At 36.5% G+C, this 23,811-nt stretch overlaps 1 protein-coding gene across 2 annotated transcripts in view; it reads left to right on the top strand.

The window, feature by feature from the left end:
- The window catches only part of TRAPPC13 (trafficking protein particle complex subunit 13), a 48,276-nt gene extending 25,551 nt beyond the window's left edge, over positions 1-22,725 (top strand). Inside the window, exons 6-13 of one of the 2 annotated variants that reach the window (XM_007523488.3) lie at positions 2,328-2,400; positions 5,522-5,566; positions 9,434-9,451; positions 11,622-11,755; positions 15,036-15,234; positions 16,662-16,762; positions 21,052-21,199; positions 21,342-22,725. In XM_007523488.3, the coding sequence (XP_007523550.3) occupies positions 2,328-2,400; positions 5,522-5,566; positions 9,434-9,451; positions 11,622-11,755; positions 15,036-15,234; positions 16,662-16,762; positions 21,052-21,199; positions 21,342-21,449 (826 nt within the window). In that variant the 3' untranslated portion in view covers positions 21,450-22,725. Of the gene's footprint in view, positions 1-2,327; positions 2,401-5,521; positions 5,567-9,433; positions 9,452-11,621; positions 11,756-15,035; positions 15,235-16,661; positions 16,763-21,048; positions 21,200-21,341 lie in introns of both variants that reach the window. The other variant, XM_007523487.3, reaches the window with a different exon arrangement.
- Positions 22,726-23,811: the final 1,086 nt, after the last annotated feature.

The following is a 23,811-nucleotide window of genomic DNA, read 5'->3' as shown; positions in this document are numbered from 1 at the left end:
CACCAACTCCAGTCCAAGTTCTGCTTTGTGCTTTCCCTTCTGTTATTTTTCAACTTCTATGAGTGTGACCATTCTATATTCTTCCTTCTCTTTCTGGCTTATCTCACTTAGCATAATTCCTTCAAGCTCCATCCAAGATGAGGTGAAGAAGGTGAATTCACAATTTGTAGTAGCTGAGTAGTACTCCATTGTGTATATGGACCACAACTTATTCAGTCACTCATCTATTGTTGGATACCTAGGTGGCTTCCAGGATTTGGCTATTATAAATCATGCTGCTTTGGGTGGGTGTGTTTGGTTCCTTAGGATATAGCCCCACAAGCAGAATTACAGAGTCATAGGTTAGGTCCACTTCTAGCCTTCTGAGTATTCTCCAGACTGCTCTCCCCAAGGGCTGGGCCAGTTTACATTCCCACCAGCAGTGTAGGAGGATTCCTTTGTCCCCACAATCTCATCAGCGTTTTTTGCTGTTACCTTTTCTTATTTATGGCATTCTCACAGGAGTAAAGTGATATCTCATTGTTGTCTTTACTTGCATTTCTCTGACCACCAATGACTTGGAGCATTTTTTTAAATTTACTTATTTATAAAATAGAAACACTGACAAGACCATAGGATAAGAGGGGTACAATTTGAATTACCAGAGCTCCATATCCCAACCCCTCCGCTGATAGCTTTCCTGCTTTTTAACCCCGTGGGAGTATGGACCCAGGGTCATTATGGGGTGTAGAAGCTGGAAGGTCTGTCTTCTGTAATTGCTTCCCCACTGAATATGGGCGTTGGCAGGTTGATCCATACTCCCAGCTTGCCTCTCTCTTTCCCTAGTAGGGTGGGGCTTTGGGGAAGTGGAACTCTGGGACACATTGTTGGGGTGACTTGGAGCATTTTTTCATGTTTGTGGGCCTTTTGGATCTCTTCTTTGATAAATATTCTGTTCATAGCCTCTCCTTGTTTTTGGATGGGGTCATTTTTTTTTTTTTTTTTTACTGAGTTTGGTGAGTTCTTTATATATTTTGGTTATTAGCCTTTGGTAGTGTTCTTTCTGTCTCTTTCTTTTCTTTCTTTCTCTCTCCTTTCTTTCTTTCTCTCCTTTCTGTCTTTCTCTCTCTTCTTTCTCTTCTTTCTTTCTTTCTTTCTTTCTTTCTTTCTTTCTTTCTTTCTTTCTTTCTTTCTTTCTTTCTAAAACCAGAGCACTGATAAGTTCTGGCTTATGGTGGTGCCAAGAATTGAACCTGAGACTTGGGAGCCTCAGGTATGAGAATCTGTTTGCATAACCACTATGCTATCTACTCTGGCCTCTCCTCCTGGCTTTTCTCACTCAATATGATGCCTTTGAGTTCTGACCACAATATTGCAAAGGAGAGGATGCAGTGCTCCATTATGTATATGTACCACAACTTTCTTCAAACTGTGCTGCTACAAACATTGCTGTCATAGATCTTTGCAGATAGATGTTTTTGCTTTCCTTGGGTAAATTCCTAGGAGAGGGACTGCTGGGTCATATGTGAGTTCATTTCTAGAGTCCTAGTGAATCTCCAGACTTTTCCATAGAGTTGGAACATTTTTTTCCTGCTCTAAGCCCATTCACCAATACTTCCACATTATTGATGTACAAAATGTTTTCCAAATTGTAGATGGGGGCCAGGTGGTGGTGCACCTGATTGAGCACACATGTTGCAGTGCTCAAGGATCCAGGTTCAAGTCCCACCTTCAGAGGGAAAGATTTGCAAGTGGTGAAGCAGAGCTGCAGGTGTCTCATTGTCTCTCTCTCTTTCCTTCCTTCCTTCATTTCTTTCTTTCTTTCTTTCTTTCTTTCTTTCTTTCTTTCTTTCTTTCTTTCTTTCTTTCCCTCCAGGGTTATTGCTGGGGCTTGGTGCCTGCACTACAAATCCACTGCTCCTGGAGGCCATTTTTTCTCATTTTGTTGCCCTTGTTGTTGTCAATACTATTATTGTCATTGCTGTTGTTATTGGATAGGACAGAGAGAAATTGAGGGAGGGGAGACAGAGAGGGGGAAAGAAAGACAGACACCTACAGACCTGCTTCACTGCCTGTGAAGAGACCCCCCTGCAGATAGGGAGCTGGGGCTTGAACCAGGATTCTTAGGCCAGTCCTTGGGCTTTGTACTATGTGCGTTTAACCCTCTGTGCTACTGTCTGACCCCCTCTCTTTCCCTCTGTATCACCCTCTTCCCTCTTGATTTCTGGCTGTCTATATCCAATAAATAAAGATAATACACACACACACACAAAGATATGTATTAGATATACCACTAAGCAATAAAACTGAAAATGATTCAAAATCATTAAGACTTCTTTCTGTTTCAGCTTGGTGTGTGCAGTAAGTTATACAACTCAAGGTGGAGAAAAAATGTATTTTAGAAAATTCTTCAAATTTCAGGTATGCATCTGACAATACTAAATTGTTTTGGTTTTTGGTCACCTTTGGGGCTTCACTACTTTGGGCTGACTTTCAGCTAAAAAGAGGAGTAAGTGGTCTGGGAGGTGGCTCAGTGGATAAAGTGTTGGAGTCTCAAGCATGAGGTCCCAAGTTTGATCCCTGGCAACACATGTACCAGAGTGATATCTGATTCTCTTTCTTTCTCTCCTATTTCTCTCAGTAGTAAATAAATAAAATCTTAAAAGAAAGAGAAGAGGGAGAGAGAGAAAATTAAAGATGGGACTGGGTGGTAATTTACTTTTTAGAACAAACATGTTACTATGTGCAAGTAGTTGGGCTCAATCCCCTGGGCCCTATCTGTGGCCTTAAGGGTGAAAAAACTTCATGACTAATAAAGCCAAATCAGTGCTGCAGTGTGATCTCTCTCTCTCTCTCTATTTCGTTCTCTCTTTCTCTCCCTCTCTCTCTCTCTCTCTCTCTCACACACACACACACACACTCCCCCTACCAAAAACAAAAGAATGAAGGAAAAATAAAATAACCTTGGTGGTAAATGAAAAAAAAAAAAGAAAGAAACCACAGGCCTGAAGCTTTCTCCAATGTATTGAGGCCAGGGCTTAGTATATAATTTTGTATGCTTTTTCTCCTGTCACTTTGCAGTTATTCATATTTATCTGCAGTAGATATAAGCTCCAAATAAAGCAAATATTGATGTTTTTGACTTGTCTAGTTACTACTATTCTATAGATAGACTCGGTTTTACAAAATTAGAGAAATCAGGGACTAGCTAGTCCTATGCATGCACAAGGACCCTGGTTCAAGTCCTGGTCACTACCTGCAGGGGGCAAACTTCACTAGCATGTAAGCTGCAGGTGTCTCTGTTTCTCTCTCTCTCTGCATCCCCTCCCCTCTCAGTTTCTGTCTTACCAAATAAAACAGAAAAGAAAGTATTTTAAAATTAGAGAAATTGTCACTGCCAATGTAATGTTTTTGTTAAAAAAAATTGAGGATTTTTTATTAAAATTTTCTTTTTAAGATTTTACTTATTTATTGACACAAGATAGAGCATGTAAGAGAGAACCAGATCACCACTCTGGGGTATGGGGGATGAATCTCCCAGCCCCCCTAAAATTTCTTTTCATGACTGACAAAATGTAACTATCTAGAAGAGGAACACATTATAAAGCTCAGATAAGTGTAAATAATATCAGTTTTTGTTTTTACACGGCGACTGCTCAGCTCTGGCTTATGGTGGTGCTGGGGATTAATCTTGGGACCTCAGAACTTTAAGCTTAAAAGTCATTTGTGGGGAGTCAGGCTGTAGCGCAGCGGGTTAAGCGCAGGTGGTGCAAAGCACAAGGACTGACATAAGGATCCCGGTTCGGACCCCGGCTCCCCACCTGCAGGGGAGTCGCTTCACAGGCGGTGAAGCAGGTCTGCAGGTGTCTGTCTTTCTCTCCTCCTCTCTGTCTTCCCCTCCTCTCTCCATTTCTCTCTGTCCTATCCAACAACGACAACAACAATAATAACTACAACAATAAAACAACAAGGGCAACAAAAGGAAATAAATAAAATAAATATTAAAAAAAAGTCTTTAAAAAAAGTCATTTGTGTAATCATTATGTTATAATATGTATGTTATAATATTATGTATAATAATAATTAAAATTTAATAATATTAAATTTCTTTTTTCAAATGTTTTATTTTATTTTTTAACTTTATTTTCTTTGATAGGACAGAGAGAAATTTAGAGGGAAGAAGAAAAGAGACAGAGAGACACCTACAGCCCTGCTTCACCACTTGTGAAGCTTTCCCTCTTCAGGTGGGGACCAGAGGCTTGAACCGGGGTCCTTGTGCACTGAAGTGTTTGCGGTTAGCCAGGTGTGCCACCACCCAGCCCCTAATATTAAATTTCTTTTTTTTCTATTTTTATATTTTATTTATTTTCCCTTTTGTTGCCCTTGTTGTTTTTTTATTGTTGTTACAGTTATTGTTGTTATTGTTGTTGAATAGGACAAAGAGAAATGGAGAGAGGAGGGGAGGACAGAGGGGGAGAGAAAGATAAGTCACCTGCAGACCTGCTTAACCATCCTTGAAGTGAATTCCCTGCAGGTGGGGAGCTGGAGGCTTGAACTAGGATCCTTACCGGTCTTTGAGCTTTGCACCACGTGCGCTTAACCCACTGCACTACCACCCGACTCCCCTAATATTAAATTTCTAATGAAATGTTTATATATCATTTATTTGGACCAAGTTTCCTTCAGGAACTCCACAAGTCGCTGAATTATGATAGCGTTTTATATTTACATACACTTTTCTAAGTCAGAAATACTTTCAAAAAACTACTAGTTTAACACATGTATGTGTAGGAGATGAGAATAGTATTTATAATAAAGCTATAGAAATGGAGATCCAGATATATGATACTTTTTAATTACTTCAGCAGAAGCATCACTATCCACAAAAATAAGTTTGTTTCTGTGTTCTATCATTCATTTGTTTAAGACTTCACATGCTTTTTAAAAGAAAGCAAATCAGGAGCTGGGCTGTAGCACAGTGCGTTAAGCACACATGGTGCAAAGCGCAAGGACTGGCAAAAGGATCTCAGTTTGAGCCCCCAGCTACCACCTGTAGGGGGTGGCTTCTCAGGTAGTGAAGCAGATCTGCAGGTTTCTATTTTTCTCTCCCCCTCTTTGTCTTCCCCTCCTCTCTCAATTTCTCTCAGTCCTATCCTACAACAGCAGCAATAACAACAACAACAATAATAATAACCTCAACAAGGATAGGACAACAAAAGGGGAAAAAATGGCCTCCACGAGCAGTAGATTCGTGGTGCAGGCACTGAGCCCCAGCAATAACCCTGGAGGCAAAAAAAAGAAAGAAAGCAAATCTTCAGTTGCTTTCAGTGAACATTTTTGTAAAATACAGAGAAATAAGTAAGATATGTGTTCAGTTTAGCACATTGTTACATAGTAAGTACTCCTATAACTAACTATTTATTCACCCAGACAAAAAATTATGGTTGCCTTTCAAAAAAATGCATGTAGGTTTTGGTTTTTTTTGAAGCAGATAAAATAGATGATAAGAATCTCCTCTAATTGGCATAATTTATTCTACTAGGTTCTCAAACCACTAGATGTGAAAACCAAATTTTATAATGCAGAGGTAAGTATTGAACATCTAACGGGATTTCAGATGAAATGCTAAGATCTTACTTGACTAAAATTCTGCTATATTTTGCTTTCATATTAAATTATTGATACTTCTTCCAATTACTTGTGAAATGAGCATAAAGTTCAACCAGAAGTAAACAATTTTCTTTGTAGAGCTCTTTTATCTTATGTTTTCCAATTTACATGGAGTTAGTATTCTTTGATTTTTAATCTCATTTGTTAATTTTGAGGCTTTCTCTCTACTCTTAGTTAAATGATTACCCTGTATTTTTGTTTAATGGTTGTTACTGTCTAAAACTATTAGCAATCGGTTGAAGGTTTCTGATGTTACGAAAGCTGAAGTAGCAGATTGGCCTTGCCCCCCTCCAAAAAAAAGAAAAAAAAGAAACAAAACTATATTGATACGGGAAAGTATTGGCTAGTAAGACTCAACATATTAAATATTTTTCCCTATGAAGTTAATGTATTAGTACCTTAGGCTACTGAGTTTGGTGAATAGTATGAAATGCTCCTTGGACAAAATAGGTTTGGCAAAAGTAATCTTTTTTCTGTCCCAACAAAGAGATAAAATGAAAATTGCCACAGGAGAAACTTTTTTTTGGGGGCCTCCCTATGAATCCACTGCTCCTGGTAGCCATTTTTTTCCCACTTTTTTTTTTTTTGATAGGACAGAGAAACATTGAGAAAGTATGGGAGAGGGAGAGATAGAGACAGAGAGAGACTTGCAGACATGCTTCACTTCTTGTAAAGCATCCTTCCTGCAAATGTGGAGCCAGGGCCTGGAACCTGGATCCTTGCGCAGGTCCTTGCATGTAGCTATGTGTACTTAACCCATTGTGCTACCCCCAGGAGAAACTTCTTATTACTAGGATATCTTCTTTTTTTATTATTTATTTATTTATTTATTTTCCCTTTTGTTCCCATTGCTTTTTTATTGTTGTAGTTATTATTGTTGTTGTTGATGTCATCATTGTTAGATAGGACAGAGAGAAATGGAGAGAGGAGGGGGAGAGAACGATAGACACCTGCAGACCTGCTTCACGGCCTGTGAAGCGACTCCCCTGCAGGTGGGGAGCTGGGGGCTCGAACTGGGATTCTTATGCCGGTCCTTGTGCTTTGCACCACCTGCACTTAACCTACTGCGCTACCGCCCGACTCCCATTACTAGGATATCTTACATAATTCTTTAATTTTATCTTTTATCTTGAATTTTAGAGCTTCATGAAAAAAATTCTTATGAACCCTAATAATATCACTTAGGATAGTAATAAATTCAAATATAGTATTTTGAAATGAAAATTGCATCTTTATTACTGTAAAGTCAGGTGATGATCAGACATTTGCAATAACATATCAAAACTGCTTTTACCATCAGCAGCTGAGTTTGTACTATAAATATAACGTTTGTATTACAATAGGGCATACCAAAATGTCTAAGATAAGGAAGCTGATTTTTAATAAATACCTGTTATAAGAAAAAGAAAAAGTATTTATAATGTAACAAAACTATCCAGTATGATATATGATATATATATGATATATAGTGAGTCTAAAGAGAAAAAGATGTTCTGCAGGCACTCTAAAGATGAGATTTTGTGAAAAGTTTCATGCATTAGGAAGAGAATTCCTGGAGCTAAATCTGTAAGATACTATCAAAATGTCAGAGCAAGGAAGGTATTCCTAGCAGAGTTATGTACATGGAGTATTGAGTACATAGTGAAGAGTATGCTTGTTGAGAGAGTACAATATCATTAATGAGATTACTAGATGTCAATGAGTAAATATTTTAGAGGTTCCTAGGGGATTTGAGACACTATGTATTTATTCCACTTTTATATGTGAGGCTGGGTGGTGGTGCACCCTGGTTGAGTGCATATGTTAACATGCACAAGGACTCAGGTTCAAGGCCCCAGTCGGCCACCTACTGCTGGGAAACTTTAGAAGTGGTGGGGTGCTGCCATGGGTATCTTTCTTTTTCTCTCCTCTATCTCCCCCTCCTCGCTCAGTGTGTCTCTGTCTCTATAAATAAATAAATAGTGAAAAATGATAAAAATTACTTTTAAGTGGGGCAGGTGGTGGTGCACCTGGTTAAGTGCACACATTACAGTGCACAAAGACCCTGGTTCAAGCCCCTGGCCCCCACCTGCAGGGGAAAGCCTCACGAGTGGTGATTCAGGGCTGCAGGTCTCTCTCTCTCTCCGATAATAAGTAAATAAAGATTAAAAAAATAAAAATAATTTTAAAATACTATATGTTAATTATAGTATAGCTACTTAGCTTATAAATTTTCAGTAGCTTTTTTTCCTCAACATATTAATTCATAATTTTACTGGAAAAGGTTTTCTTCACGGTCTGATGAAAGAATATGATCTATTATACTCAAGAAAAACATTTGACAATTAAAAATGAATAGGGTTGTGGGTGGGTCTTTTTTCCTTTATAATTGGATCCCAGGAAGGCCAATAACATCATGTAACACAGAGTATTAATCATATAGTACTATTATTCAGAGTGATTTTGTTTCATTAACCCATATTTTCTGTCTTCACTTGTTGTATGTAATCTGTTTTTATAATCACAGTAACAATTTTGTTTGCTGCCTTCTTAAGTTAACATATGTAGAGATAAATTTTCATCTAACGCTTTCCAACAAATTTCAGCTAAACTTTTTTTTTACTAAAATTGTGAATTTTTAAAAATAAGCATCTCCTAAAAAAACAGGAATGAACAAATAACATTTAGGATATGCATAATATTCTGTATTGCCAATTGGACAAACAAATACAGTTTAACCTGTAGAATGAGATAGATTCTACTGACCCCAAAAAAGGAAATTCAGTTAGAAGTGAAGTAGTAAACCACACTAATACCAGGAGGTGGTATTTATTACTCTATGCCACAGACCTTATTTAATTATTGTTAATAGCCCCACTTTTGTCTCAGATATATGCTTATGAATCACCTAAGGGAATACAAGTTTCCCAAGAAAATTTGTCAATCTTCTAAAATGGGAAACCCTTACAAGAAGATTGGAAACATTAGTATACTAGGATTCAAACATTTGAATACCTGCTGGGTACAGAGCTCTATTCCATGTCAGGTACTGGAGGAAAATATTTATAAACTGAACATCCTAATAGGGGCCTTAATTCTGGTGAAGGAGGCTGATATGATATATGAGGACCTCTCACCATCCAATTTTGTATGTAGTGTACTTATGTCTTGAGAGGATAAAGAAATGAAAATTATTTCCACAAGTGTTTGGCAAAAAAATGATGTTTGAAGTGACCATTGTTAAATGAGTACAATTAGAAATATGTGTGAAAAAAGTGACTGTGAAATTATTTTAACAAGAAGTGAATAAACTGTCAGTTGTCTGATGTTTTTTAGCCCAGTGTTCCTTGGTGTGTGATCCAGGGAACTCTAGTCACAGGATAATCACAGGATGGTCCATGATAAATTTAGAAGTTGCACAGTGTACTTACTCTGAATGTGGAAGATAGTATATATCCATCTTAGAAGACTACAGTGTAGGTAAAGAATATATAGAACTAGAAAGCCATGTGATAAGCCTGCTCCCTAGATGTGCTTTTGGATATTTGCTTCTAATTAAACATGCACCTGTTAATATTCTCTGTTCATTTAACCTTAGCAATTTCACCTTTTTTTTTTTTTAGAAAAATGATTTGTCATATTTATGTTGCTTTCTTTTTACTTTTTTGTTTTACTAATGCTGTCTTGTTTAGTAAATTAAAAAAATGCAAAAATGCATTTTATTTTAAAGTTATTCTTTTTCTTTAACATTTAATTCTGAGTTTTCTAATTTTTCTTTTTTCTTTTTTTCATTTTTTTCCATTAGAGTGACCTCAATTCTGTGGTAATTTGATTTTTTATTATAAATTTATATGCTTTCTTACTCACCATTTTTTTTTCTGTCTGCCTAATCTCTCTACAAAACATGATGGAAAATAAAATTAGTTGTATATAGTACCAATGTGTCTCCAAAAAGATACAATTAATTTGTAATTTTATGTTGATGATCTTATATGTGGGAAAATTTTAATCAGAGATTAAAATTCTAATATTGACAAATTGCATTCTCATTTTTGCATTCCCCTCTAGGTATTTTATTCATCAGACACAAGAAATTAGTTCAGAATAACGTTGGAGTTTTAGCATCTATAAAATACCCTTCTATATTTTAGTTTCTGAATGAACTCTAAAATTTGTCTTCAAATGCAAAAACTGGGTTGGATAAAAATGGCCCTTTGATAACAGTAAACAAAAGGAAAAAAATCGAAGCAAACTAGAATTATATTTCTATTTATAATAAACATTTGCTTACATATCACATTATAATAGGATTAGCTACCGTAACACAGAATTCTTAGTTTTTCAGATGTCAAATTGCTTATTACTAACTGTTCAAACTAACTTAATTTTCCATTATGCTGCTTGTTTTTCTTCCATTTTATCTAAACTTCCTAAATTTATACAGAAAATTGCACTTCTAAAATTGGAATGTGGGTCTATGGTTATTTTTTAAAGCAATGGATTGATGGGATGTATTTATTTGTTTTGAGCAAAAGTAGTAGAATGTGATAAATTCTTTTAAACTGATGCACCATTATATTTTTGTTTTCATTTGAGCATATGTGCCAAGGATGAAATAATCTGTTTAATTTTAGTTAATAATATGTTAAATTATAACTTTATTATTATATTCTTTGCAAATTATTTCCATTATTCTAGATTTGGCATTTTAAAAGCTCATTAAATGCCAAAACTATGTTTTGGTTATAGTTTATCCTGTTTTTGTATATGTAATAAAGTATTTTATATTTCTGTGAAACTTTTGAGTAAAATAAATCTTTAATATGTGTCCTGTACCATTATTTTAATGTAGGATAATTTGTTTCAGAAACAAATTATCTTTTAATTGCAGTATTCCCCTCACCCCCATCCACAGAAAATATATTCCAAGACCCTCAATTGATGCCTAAAATATAAAGTAATCCTGAATCCTACATATATTTTTCTAGATATAACTTACTAGCAATAAAGTTCAGTTTATAAATTAGGCACAATAAAAGATAAGCAATAATAATATAATAGAATTATTATAACTATACTATAATAATTATATGATGTGGTCTTTCTCAGAATACGTGATGATATGTAATATGTTTGAACTGTAGTCCACTGACTATGGGTAACTACATCTCCTAAAAATAAAATAAAACAAGAGAAAAAAAAAGAAAGAAAAGCCATTAGTAAGGAGAGACTATGTACAACCACAAAATAGCTTAATTGCATTTAAAAGTATGTTTGACATAAACCTCAGGGAGCAAAATACATAAGAAAGTATGTATTTAAATTACTTACTGACCAAAAAACTTTTGTATAGCATCATTTTTATAATCTGTTGCAGGGGCTACAAAATGCCTTTTGTTTGATTCTACAAGTTCCTAGGATAGTCAATTATATGTCATACTAAATTTTTAGCCTTTCAGTAATGACCACTGCAAGTTGCTTAAATTAAAAGTTACCCTGTAGGATTATGGAATTGACTAGTCATGATTTTAGTAGTCCCTCCCTGTCTAAATTAAAATAATATGACCATTAAAGCTGCACTATGCTGGATTATTTATAATGAAAACCTCATTACTTTATGTCTCCAAAGTGATAGGTGCACAGGGATATTTGTCATGTTCAATCACATTTTAGTATTTTAATGACTTACTACAAGATTTAGGACATTCATGAATTAAATTACAGTTAAAAATATTTTTGAATGTCAGTACAAAAACATAGTTATCCCCCATCCATTGTTTGACAAGTTGTCAATTCACTAACACTTGAATTTGCCCCTATTAATTATATTAGGATGAAGATTTCTTTTCTCGCATTAATTATAACTTTGATTTTCAGGCATGAACTAATCACATTTGTGGTTAATATATTTTTCATTATAAATCAGATGTGTTTCTTGAGGTAGATATTTAAATACCATCACTCTTTGGTGGATATTTTTTTCATATCCTCAGACTGATGAAGTATTTCTGGAAGCCCAGATTCAGAATATTACAACCTCACCCATGTTTATGGAGAAAGTTTCATTGGAGCCATCTATAATGTACAATGTAGCAGAATTAAATTCAGTCAGCCAAGTTGGAGAATGGTAAATATGAATTATGAAGTGCTCTGAATTTTAAAGATAACCATATGATTTGTGATTCCTTAATAAGTCTTCTTTCTTACTTTTTTCCCCTTTATTGGAGGGATTAATAGTATATAGCTGACAGTAAAATACACTAGATGCTAACATGTGTAACATTTCTCAGTTTTCCACATAACACTAACCCCTCACCTAGGTCCTCCACCATCACCATCGTGTTCGAGGACCTGAGTTCTCGTTCTCGTTCTCTCCCTCTCCTCTCTCCCTCTCATTTTAACTAGGGCACTGCTAAGCTCTAGTTCATGGTGGTTCAAGGGACTAAGCCTTGAAGCCTCAAGCTTGAAAATGTTTTTGCATAACCAATTATGCTATCTCCCTGCCCTAACAAGCTTTTTTTTTAAAGATTTTATTTATTTATCAATGAAAAAGGAGAGAGAGAGAACCAGACATCACTCTGGTACATGTGCTGCTGGGGATTGAGTTCAGGACCTCATACTTGAGAGTCCAGTACCCTAGCCACTGCACCACCTCCCAGCCACCTAACAAACTTTTTAAAAGCAGTTTTCTGTTCAGAGCAAAGTTGAACAGAAAGCACATAATTCCTAGAAACTCCTCACTCACAGAATTCCGTTATTTTCATCTTGTTTTATTGTGGTATGTTTTTATAACTGACGAACCAATATTGATAAAGTTCAGAGTGTACATTAGGACTGACTCTTTGTGTTCTATATTCTATGGGTTTTGAAAATAAGTAACTGAGAAAAAAAACCAAATATATGTCAGGTTAACGTTAATATGAATAAGATGGTAATGTCTGAAGAAAGTACCAGATTTTCCTAATAATGAGACATTGACCTTTGTCTTTTTATGACAGATACAGAAAAATTCAAGGGGCCAGGAGGTGGCACATCTGGTTAAGTACAGAAAAGATAGTGCACAAGGACTCCTGGTCCCCACCTGCAGAGGGAAAGCTTCCTAGTGGTGAAGCAGGGCTGCAGTTATCATCTATCTCTCTGTCTCTCTCCCTTTCTGTTTCCCTTCCCCTCTCAGTATCTCTCAGCCTCTATCCAATAATAAATAAAAATACCTTTAAGGGGTGGGGGGAGAAAAAAAATTCACAGCTCCCCTAACCTTACTGAGGCTAACAGTAATATCTTACTCTTTTCCTATTTTTGTTTCATTTTGAAAATGATTAGATTGGCATATCTCTTATACAAAACTGTTTTCTTTGATAATTTTAGAGAGAAGGGACAAGATATTAAAGTTCTCATTTCTTGTTTGTAACTGAAGTAATGCTAGCTTACAGCATCATACAAGTTTGAGCCAGACAGCTTTATATCAGACATACATATGTATACTGTTTTTATTTGATTGGACTGAGAAATTGAGAGGGAAGGAGTAGTCAGAGAGAGAGAGAGAGAAATAGAGCATGACCTGCAAGCACTGCTATTCCACTTGAGAAGCTTTCCCTCTTAAGGTAGAAATTGGGGGCTTGGACCTAGGTTCAGTTCACAAGTGCACCCCCACCCCGGGCCCTAGCTATATATATACTGGTACTGCATGACGACGATCACCAGCAGTCTCCTTCAACCTGTCACCATGCAGTTCATCCCAGTTAGCTGCTGCTCCAGCGCTTTAAGCTTGTGTTGCATAGACGGTCACCCAGGGACAGCTGGGGAGCTGTGTGGGAGAGGGGTGCTAACTTTTATAACATCAGTTCATGGGTGGGGAGCCTTTCTGCTGCCAAGGGTGATTTGGATATTTATAATAATATCATTTGTGGGCTATACAAAATTATCAAATTAAAAATTAACTCTTAATGTTGTGATATATATATATATATATAGAGAGAGAGAGAGAGAGATATTATTTTTTTAAATTTCTTTATTGGGAGATTAATGTTTTACATTCGACAGTAAATACAGTAGTTTGTACATGCATAACATTTTCCAGTTTTCCACATAACAATACAGCCCCCTCTAGGTCCGCTGCCATCATGTTCAGGACCTGAACCCTCCCTCCTACCCACCCCAGAGTTTTTTACTTTAGTGCAATACACCAATTCTGCTTAATGTTTTCTCTTCTGATCTTGCTTTTCAACTTCTTCCTATGAGTGAAATCATCCCATATTCATATTCATCCCATATTCATGACTTATCTCACTTAACATGATTCCTTCAAGCTCCATCCAAGATAGGCTGAAAACAATGAAATCACCATTTTTTATAGCTGAGTAGTATTCCATTGTGTATATATACTACAACTTGCTCAGCCACTCATCTGTTGTTGGACACCTGCGTTGCTTCCCAGCTTTGACTATTACAAATTGTGCTGCTATGAACATAGGTATACACAAATCTTTTTGGATGGGTGTGTTGAGTTCCTTAGGATATATACCTAGGAGTGGAATTGCAGGGTCATAGGATAAGTCCATTTCTAACCTTCTGAGAGGTCTCCAGACTGCTCTCCACAGGGGTTGGACCAGTTTACATTTCCACCAGCAGTACTGGAGGGTTCCTGTGTCCCTACAACCTCTCCAGCTTTTGTTGCTGCTGTCTTTTCTGATGTATGACATTCTCATAGGAGTGAAGTGGTATCTCATTGTTGTCTTTTGTTTGCATTTCTCTGACAAGCAATAACTTGGGGTATTTTTTCATGTTTGTTGGCCTTTCAGATCTCTTCTATGGTGAATATTCTGTTCATCCTCTCCCCATTTTTGGATGGGGGTCTTTTTTATTATTTAATGAGAAAGAGTAGATACAGAGGGAGAGAGAGAGAGAAAGAAAGAAAGAGAAAGAGACAGGAGAGAGACCATAACATTGCTCAGTTTATGGCTTATGGTGGGGCTGGGGATTAAACCTGGGAACTCACAGCCTCACCTCAGCCTTGAAAGGCTTTTGCAGAACCATTATGCTCTCTCCCCAGCCCCTCTTTGCCAATTTTCTCAGTCACACAAAGAGATAGAGAGAGGGAGAGATGTCACTCTTATTTCTTTTTTAGTTGATTGATACATATATATCTAGTACATTAGGTAATTTTCTGTGTTCTGTTATAAAGAACCTCAAAAATGGTCATTTCAGTGAAAGAAGGAGAAGGTGGAAGGAAGGAGGGAAGAAGAAAGCTATCTGTACAACTCCATTTGTTTCAAAACCACGGAGGTGTTCTATTGTAGATCTTTGCATGGTAGCTTATTTAGTTCAAACAGAACAATTACAACCTTGGTCTTTCTTTAAAAAGATGCTAGAGGGTTTTCTCCATTCTCTTTCTCCTCCACTCCTTTCAGTGTAACTACATTTGGATCAAGAACATATCTGCAGCCAATGGATACACGCCAGTACTTGTACTGCCTAAAGCCCAAGAAGGAGTTTGCAGAAAAAGCAGGCATCATTAAAGGAGTGACAGTAATTGGGAAATTAGACATAGTATGGAAGACAAACCTAGGTGAAAGGGGAAGATTACAAACCAGCCAACTTCAAAGAATGGTGAGTCCAGAAAAATACTTCAGTGAGGGTTTTGTGTGGAAGGGATTGATAATTAGAATAGCAAGCTTTCCAAGATTTTATCACTGAATATCAAGAGCATTATAAATTGTATTAACAGTCTAGATTATAATAGACATAAGACTAATAATTTTACCGATCTCTAGAAAATCAGTAATGAGATGAATGAGATATGTTTAAATGTTAATTTATCCCTAATATCTTACTAGATAAAGACAGCCAAAAATCAAGAGGCAAGAGGGTGATAGAGAGGAAGAGAGACACCTGCAGCCCTGCTTCACCATTCGCAAAGCTTTCTCTCTTGAACCTGGTCCTTGTGCATTGTGACATGTGCACTCAAGTAGGTGTGCCACCAACCCAGCTCAGCTCATACTTTTTTTTTTTGCTTCCAGGGTTATCGCTGGGGCTCGGTGCCTATACTACAAATCCACTGCTCCTAGAGGCTGTTTCTTCCCTTTTGTTGCCCTTGTTATTCATCATTGCTATTGTTACCATTGTTGTTATTGCTGTAGTTGTTGGGTAGGACAGAGAGAAATTGAGAGAGAAGAGGAAGACACCTGCAGACCTGTTTCACCGCTTGTGAAGTGATCCCCCTGCAGGTGAGCAGCCGGGGGCTCGAACTGGGATCTTCATGCTGGTCCTTGCGCTTTGCACCATGTGTGCTTAACCCGCTGCGATATCACCTGACCTCCAGCTCATACCTTTTTAAAGATGTTTATAATAGGAATCATCTGAAACTCAGAGTCCAAGTAAAATTTTTGTAAACATTTGTTGGGTATATTGTAAATAGGTCCTATTTTTTTATTTATATATTTACTAATTTATTGCTAGAGCATGGCTCAGCTCTGGCTTCTGCTGGTACAGGGGGTTGAACCTCAGAGCCTCAGGTTTGAAAGCCTTTTTGCATAACTATTATGCTATCTCTCTTGCCCCAGTAGTACCTATTTTAAAAGATAGCAATTAGTTGTTATCCTTCCTTGACTTGTTGGTCAAAACCTTAATGTTTTTGTGACCCATCTTTGCTTATGTGCCTTGTGAACAAACATGATTTTCTTCCTGGATCATTTAAAAGTGATCTTCCCCTCTCTATTTAGGGAATCTTACTTTACCTAAAGTAATATTGTCTGTGGAAGACATTCCTTTAAGAAATTTCTTTATTGAATGCTTAGGAAATTCAGCTTAAGTCTATAGGACATAGAAAGTTATAGTAGAAACAGCATCTGCGGTGCTGTTCTGAAGAGAGTAGGCAAAAAAAAGTTAGAATCAAAGAGAGTAGAAAAAGTAAGAAACTTTTTCCCAGAATATCTGCTCAAAGTCCCAACAACTGTTGAATTGTGCTAATATGAAGGCTTCATTCAAATAATGGTTTTGTAATAAAGGTATGTTAACTTTGCTGTTTTTTCTCATAGGCTCCAGGTTATGGAGATGTCAGGTTATCTTTAGAGGCAATCCCAGATACTGTAAGCCTAGAAGAACCTTTTCATATTACCTGTAAAATAACAAACTGCAGGTAATGCCAATGCTGTGGGTGAATGTGAATGAATGTCCTTTCTGCTTCACTTTTTTTTTTTTTTTTTTTTAAACCAGAGCACTGTTCAGGTCTTATGGTGGTGGTGCAGGGGAATTGAACCTGGCACTTGGGCGCCTCAGGCATGACAGTCTCTTTGCATAATCAATATGCTATCTACTCCCACCCTCTGCTTCATTTTCTAAAAGAAAATTTTAAAGTCTTTAAAATATGCTGTCTCCTTTTAAGTTTCCCATTAATACAGAGCCTTCTCTGATATTAACACTACTATAAAGTTCTTTGTCCGACAGCTGCATATTACATATGCTTGATGTCCTAGGCATGTTCTGTGTTTCATGCATACATCATGCTTTCTGTAGTAGGTATTAATCACCCACATTCTGTGCAAAAGAAAGCCAGCTCCAAGATTGACTTACTTGGGTTCAGAGAGCTAGAAGAGAGGGCCACCATTTGAAATTGGGTGAATTTAACTTCAAACTCCTTATTTTCACTGTTTACATTTGCTTCACATTTCAGGTTACTAGAGCATGAAGTTTAGTAGTTTCTTATCAGCTAGCTCATTAAAGATTTCTGAGTTATGACTAAACAATATTTTTAGTGTTAGGAAAGTAAAAAAAAATCGTGAACTTAGTAGATGGGGTAATTAAATTGGAAAGATATCTTTGATAATTATAGATTATAGTTTAGCTATTGGGAAGCAAAGACCAGAGGATTTGGAAGTCAGGAAAAAAAAAAAAAGTAGGATTAAGTCCCAGTCCTAACACTTTTGTTTTTACATGTACTACTTGGTATACATTATGGTTTGGGACATTTTGATAATATTGCAGTCATGAATCTCAGTCTCATAGTGTGAATGTATAATTCTTTTAGATTTTGTATCCAAACATGGTATTAGGAATACTGGAAATAGTTATCCTTCAAAAAGACTTCCTTTATACAGCTGCTTAGACATCCCATGCAATGTTGGTCATTCTCTTCTCTGTCATAGCAAGTTTAAATGTAGATTGTGTTGATAATCATATAGCATTCTAATGATGCACTTCCTCACTAGGCTGTACATTTTTCAAGGGTGGGACTGTGTTTTACCTAGTATTGCAAATGCAGTGTCTGCCACCCCTTATGTGCTAAGGCAACAATACACTAAGAGAGATAGCCCTTTGCACATAAGAAATACTAGGGGATTTTTTTTTTGGGTGGATGCGTTTTTTTTTTTTTTAATATTTATTTTCCCCTTTTGTTGCCCTTGTTCTTCATTGTTGTTGTAGTTGTTGTTGTTATCATTGTTAGACAGGGCAGAGAGAAATGGAGAGAAGAGGGGAAGACAGAGAAGGGGAGAGAAAGATAGACACCTGCAGACCTGCTTGACCGCCTGTGAAGTGACTCCCCTGCAGGTGGGGAGCCCGGGCTTGAACCGGGATCCTAACGCCGGTCCTTGTGCTCTGCGCCACGTGTGCTTAACCCGCTGTGCTACTGCCTGATCCCCTGGGGATGTTTTTTAAGACTTATTTTTAGGACCAGAGATATCTCACTGGGCGGGGCATGTGCCTTGCCATACTCATGACCCAGATTCAAAACTTGGCATCACATGAGAATAGCATGGCACATGGGAGGTTCCCATGGTGTAGTGTCTCTGTTTCTATCCGAATGAAAAAGTGGACCCAGGAGTAGTGAAATTATACAAGCATGAGACCCTGACTCCACAGAAATAAACAGTATTTTCACTTATTTTGTGAAAGGAACGAGAGAAACGATATACACAGCCAGGGATCAAGCTCAGGACCTTGGGTCTAAAACTCCTGCACTGTATTTGGTGAGCCGCATGCTTGAATTTTTTTAGGTGTAGCAAATCAGTTATAAATCAAATGACAAAGCCAAGTGCTATACATAAAATGAAGAAATTCGGGAGTCGGGCTGTAGCGCAGCGGGTTAAGTGCAGGTGGCGCAAAGCACAAGGACCGGCATAAGGATCCCGGTTTGAACCCCGGCTCCCCACCTGCAGGGGAGTCGCTTCACAGGCGGTGAAGCAGGTCTGCAGGTGTCTATCTTTCTCTCCTCCTCTCTGTCTTCCCCTCCTCTCTCCATTTCTCTCTGTCCTATCCAACAACGACAACAACAATAATAATTACAACAATAAAAATACAACAAGGGCAACAAAAGGGAATAAATAAAATTAAAAAATATATATATTAAAAAATGAAGAAATTCAACTGGGATGTAACTCAGTGGTTGGGCACATGATTCATTATATGAGACTCTAAATTGAATTCTTCTCAAAGAAACAAGGAAAAGGAGGAGAGGGAAAGAGAAGGGAGACAGGAGAAGAGTGGAAAGGAAAATATTTAATTCCTTTTGTTATTTACTTTAGCTTTTGTTGAGTGAAAGATGTTTCCTGAAAACATGTTTCTTAGATCTTCTATTTCCTCATCTATGAAAATGAAATTATGTCATCCCTCCCCCACACATATACAGAGATACAATTATATCAAAATAAGTGTTTTCATTTCCTGCTATTGTAATTTGAGCTTACTATTCCATCTGACTCCCATTATGTTCAAGTTTTGTTTTTTTGCAATGTCCTAAAACCAAGACTTACTATGTTTTGTTTTTTTTTTTTAAAGATATTTAAAAGTTAAGTAATCTGAAAATTAGAAGATGAATCTGGAAGATCAGACATGGTCATCAATAGTAATAGAGTAGGAGACCATTTTTCTTTTTCTTTTTTTTTACCAGAGCATTGCTCAGCTCTGGCTTATGATGGTACAGGAGTTTGAACCTGGGACTTAGGAGCCTCAGGTATGAGAGTCTCTTTTGCATAACCATTATGCTATATACCCCTTCCCAAGAGACCATTTTTCATTGAGTTTTTTTTTGGTCATATAAAAGATGTACATACTGAATTTCATTAAAATTTTTATCACCAGGGCTTCACATCTGCACAATTCCACTGCTCTCAGTGGATATTTTCTCTCTCTCTCTCCAAATAAAAAATGAGATACACAGAACAAGATAGAGAGCAAGACAGATGCCACAGCACTGCTCCACCAGTAGTGAAGCTTCCCCCTCTACATGGTATTCCCATGTAGTAGCGGCGAGGGGCTCATGCAAGTGTGCATTCTACTGGGTGAACAGTCTCCCAGCCCTTCATTAAGAGTTTTTTCACCTGCTGTTTTTTTAAGCTGAAAAAACATTTTAGCGTTTACTTATAAATACTGTTGGTTTGCTTTTCACATTATCTACAAGTTTTGGAATAAGGTAAAGGAACATAAATAGTAAAAGCACTGGACCAGACTCAGTTTATCATCTCCTTTTCTGTGGAGTACCTAATAAATATAGTAATTTTCTATAGCAACAAGATGAGGCACAGATGTCTGGAATTCTCCCAGAGAAATGGCAAAAACTGTTTACAGTTTAGCACCAGGGTTCCAGTGTTTAGTAATAGAGCCAGACACATATGTCAAAACAGGCAAATTAGTCTTGTAATGTTTTATCATTATTTTTTAGACTAGATGATATAGTAAGACTGGAACACTACTTCCCTGTTTATCATGTGCCATTTTGATTTTGTCTTTTCATATATATATTTATTTTTTGCCACCAGGGTTATCACTGGGACTGGGTGCCTGTACCACGAATCCACTGCTCCTGATGGCCATATTTTCCCCACTGTTGTTATTGGTGCTGCTGCTGCTGCTGCTGTTGAATAGAACAGAGAGAAATTGAGAGGGAAAGGGAAGATACAGAGTGGGGAGAGGAAGACACCTGTAGACCTGCTTCACCGTTTGTGAAGCAACTCCCCTTCAGGTGGAGAGCTGGGGGTTCAAACAGGGATTCTTGTGCTTCACACTGTGTGCACTTAACCCAGTGTGCTTCCGCCTGGCCCCGTCTTTTCGTTTTTAAAAATACAATGATGAGGGTTGAACCTAGAGCCTCAAACAAGGAAGGCAGGTGTTCTATCCATGGAGTTACTTCTCCCAGCTACCTGATTCTATCTTATGTTGAATAAAAAATTATGTAATTGGCTCTTCTTTTATTGTTGTTGTTGTTTTGTTAAGTTTGTTTGCATGTACCAGGGGTGGGATCCAGGGCCTTATATATGTGAAGTGCAAGCTTTACTACTGAGTTATACCCCCAGCCTCATAATAATTTTTCATTTATATTTATGAATTTTATCTCATGAATACCCCATAAACAAGTGTGGAAGAAATGTCCTAGTACTACCTTTTTTGTGAAGGGAACAAGATTTATTCCTGTCGTTCTGATTCCTCCAGCAGTGAAAGGACGATGGATCTGGTTTTGGAAATGTGCAATACCAATTCTATCCATTGGTGTGGCATTTCAGGAAGACAGCTTGGAAAGCTACATCCAAGTTCCTCTCTCTGCCTCGCCCTTACTCTACTTTCTTCCGTACAGGGACTGCAAGTATGCTCTCTTTTTAATCATTTCAGTATTTGGGGGTGGGGGGGATGTTCACCCATAGTCATTTTTTCTACTATAGCCATATTTTCTGTAATCCTGATTATCAATAAGTGAGAAGTTAAGGCCTCTATCTTTGTCTTAATAGAGTGTCTCCGGCTTAAGACTAACAGACACATTCTTAAAGAGGACATATGAATATGACGACATTGCACAAGTCTGTGTGGTATCTTCGGCCATTAAAGTGGAAAACTGAAGAAAATTCCAGTGTTTTGCTTTTCAAGAACTTTCTGTATTTAAACTTTTTTTTTTCCTATCAAACAGTTAAGACGTTGAGTATTTCTTTTGAAAAGAACAATCTACCGATATTTATCTCATGAACTAAATTCGAAGTGAGCATTTGTACATTATCTACGTACATCATTTTGTTATGGCCCAAGTAAATACCTGGTACAGAGGTCAGCAAGCTGTGTAAACGAGTTTTAGTTTGTAGGCCATGTGGTTTTTGTTGAACACATTCAGTTCTGCAGTTGTAGTGTAAGAATAGTAAATAGCAAAAAAAGAGCTTAGCAGTATTTACAGAAACAGCTGATCTGACTTGGCCTTCTAGCTATAGTTTCCTGACCTCAGTCTGAAAGATACAGTTGTTTCTCAGAACTTTAGAATTCTCAAAATATTTTATTTAAACTCAGTTTTTTCCTAGCTACTCAGTAAAGAGGGAAAAGAAGGGAGGGAGGGGAGATCCTTGTCCTTACAACTCTGTTAACATAGTATGTGGCTTTTCTAGTTGTTTTCAAAAGTATTATACTGTTGTGTGTTTGTGTATACACGTATCTAGCTTTTACTTATGGAATAGAAGTTCAGAATTAGTTTTATTTCTTAGACTGTTGATTACTTGTTAACTAACAAGCTTGATAAATTTGCATTCTAACTCCCCCTCAAAAAACAATCCACTTATTTTCAGAAGGCACATGTGAAGGATTTTCAGCTTCTAGTATTTGATTTTAAACAAATCATGTATGAACATTGTAAATTTTTCTGTCTCTGTGTATAATCATACTTATTTACTTATGCCATGAACAAAACAGTGAGAATGTTAAACATCGTAAAAATTATACAATATGAATGTATTAAAAGATTTCAGTATGTTGCTAGGAAAACAAAAGGCTATGCTGTTAAATGAAAACAATCTCATCTTGGTAATTTCAAACTCAAGAGTACATATATATATGTGTGTGTGTGTATATATATATATATATATATATATATATGTGTGTATTTCTTAATTAAGAGTGCATTAAATCACATACAAAATTGGATTCTCTTGAATGCATAATTATTTATTCCCATGGTGGATTGTTTGGTCAAGAATGGAAACTATAATCAGAAAGATATTTGTCTCTTAAATTAGAATAACAGTTAATGAAATGTCTGTTCAAAATAAAGTGCAAGCCATGTAAAACTAGCCTTTTTCCAAAGTTATTTACGTTGATTGAATATGAAATAAAACTTTATAGGCACTACACTGTTTATATCAATTGTTTTTCAAGCATTTCTTTTAATGATTGAACCATTTGTTATGCTGTTTCAAATTTCAAGGTAGCATACAATAACAAACTTTTGCTAGTATAATTATAATTACAAAGATTCTTCCATTTGCAAGCAATATAGCCTAGACACGTAGCTGTTGTTCGTACTTTTACATAAAGGTTACATAATATCATCTTAAAAATAATCTGTTCAGACCATATTATAAAAATCAGACTGATAGTTTGGTACATTAAAGTATCATTAGCATTAAAATGACATTTTAAGTTGTACATAGCATTGTAACAGTTACAGCTATATAATGAAACTATAATGAAACGTGGTTACTGAAAGTTGGTCATTCCTAAGTAGAATATGTATAAAAATTAATTTTGATGGCCTTTTATTTCTCATTAGACTGAAACTGTATCTTTGAGACAATCTAGAATACCTTGGCAACATTCCTTATGATATATTTAAAAGTAGTTAGCACAACCCAACTACACAAGACATTATTGAAATAGCTTGTTTGTTCCAAGTTGATGGAGGTACTTAAGCAAAAACTAGCTTGAGGAGAATGAATATTCAGGTAAGTGGACATATATCACCTAAAGTGAATTTATGGCATTATATTAACAAAGAAACACACATATTGTCATGTACAGAGAATAGCTACTACATACATTTGCTAACTACAAACATTAGCAAATCAAGACATTCTAAAATACTTTTTTCTTGTAATGTCTTTAATTTTAGTGATAGAGTAAGGGGCTGGATGAGTTGAACTGTTTCCTCTTATTTTCTAGAATTGATACTACTTCTTCCTTTTAAATATTTAGTATAATTTACCACTGACATTCTCTGAATTTTCAAATCTATTGTTTGAAGACTACTGAGTTCTTTAGTGGTCTTTGGCAGTTTGTATCATACAAGGAATTTATCCATTTCTTATAAGTCGCTAAATACATGAAGGTAGGTCTTAGCATTTTAAAACTGTCCTTCTGATGTCTAAAGTGTCCATTATGATACCTCATCTTTTACTTACAGAACTATTGTTTGTTTTTCCAGTCAGCTAGTTAGATGCTTATCAA

Source organism: Erinaceus europaeus, chromosome 5 (assembly GCF_950295315.1).
Source record: "Erinaceus europaeus chromosome 5, mEriEur2.1, whole genome shotgun sequence".
NCBI lineage: Eukaryota > Metazoa > Chordata > Mammalia > Eulipotyphla > Erinaceidae > Erinaceus > Erinaceus europaeus.
Note: the sequence above shows the minus strand (reverse complement) of the source record. Positions and strands in the feature narration are given on the sequence as shown.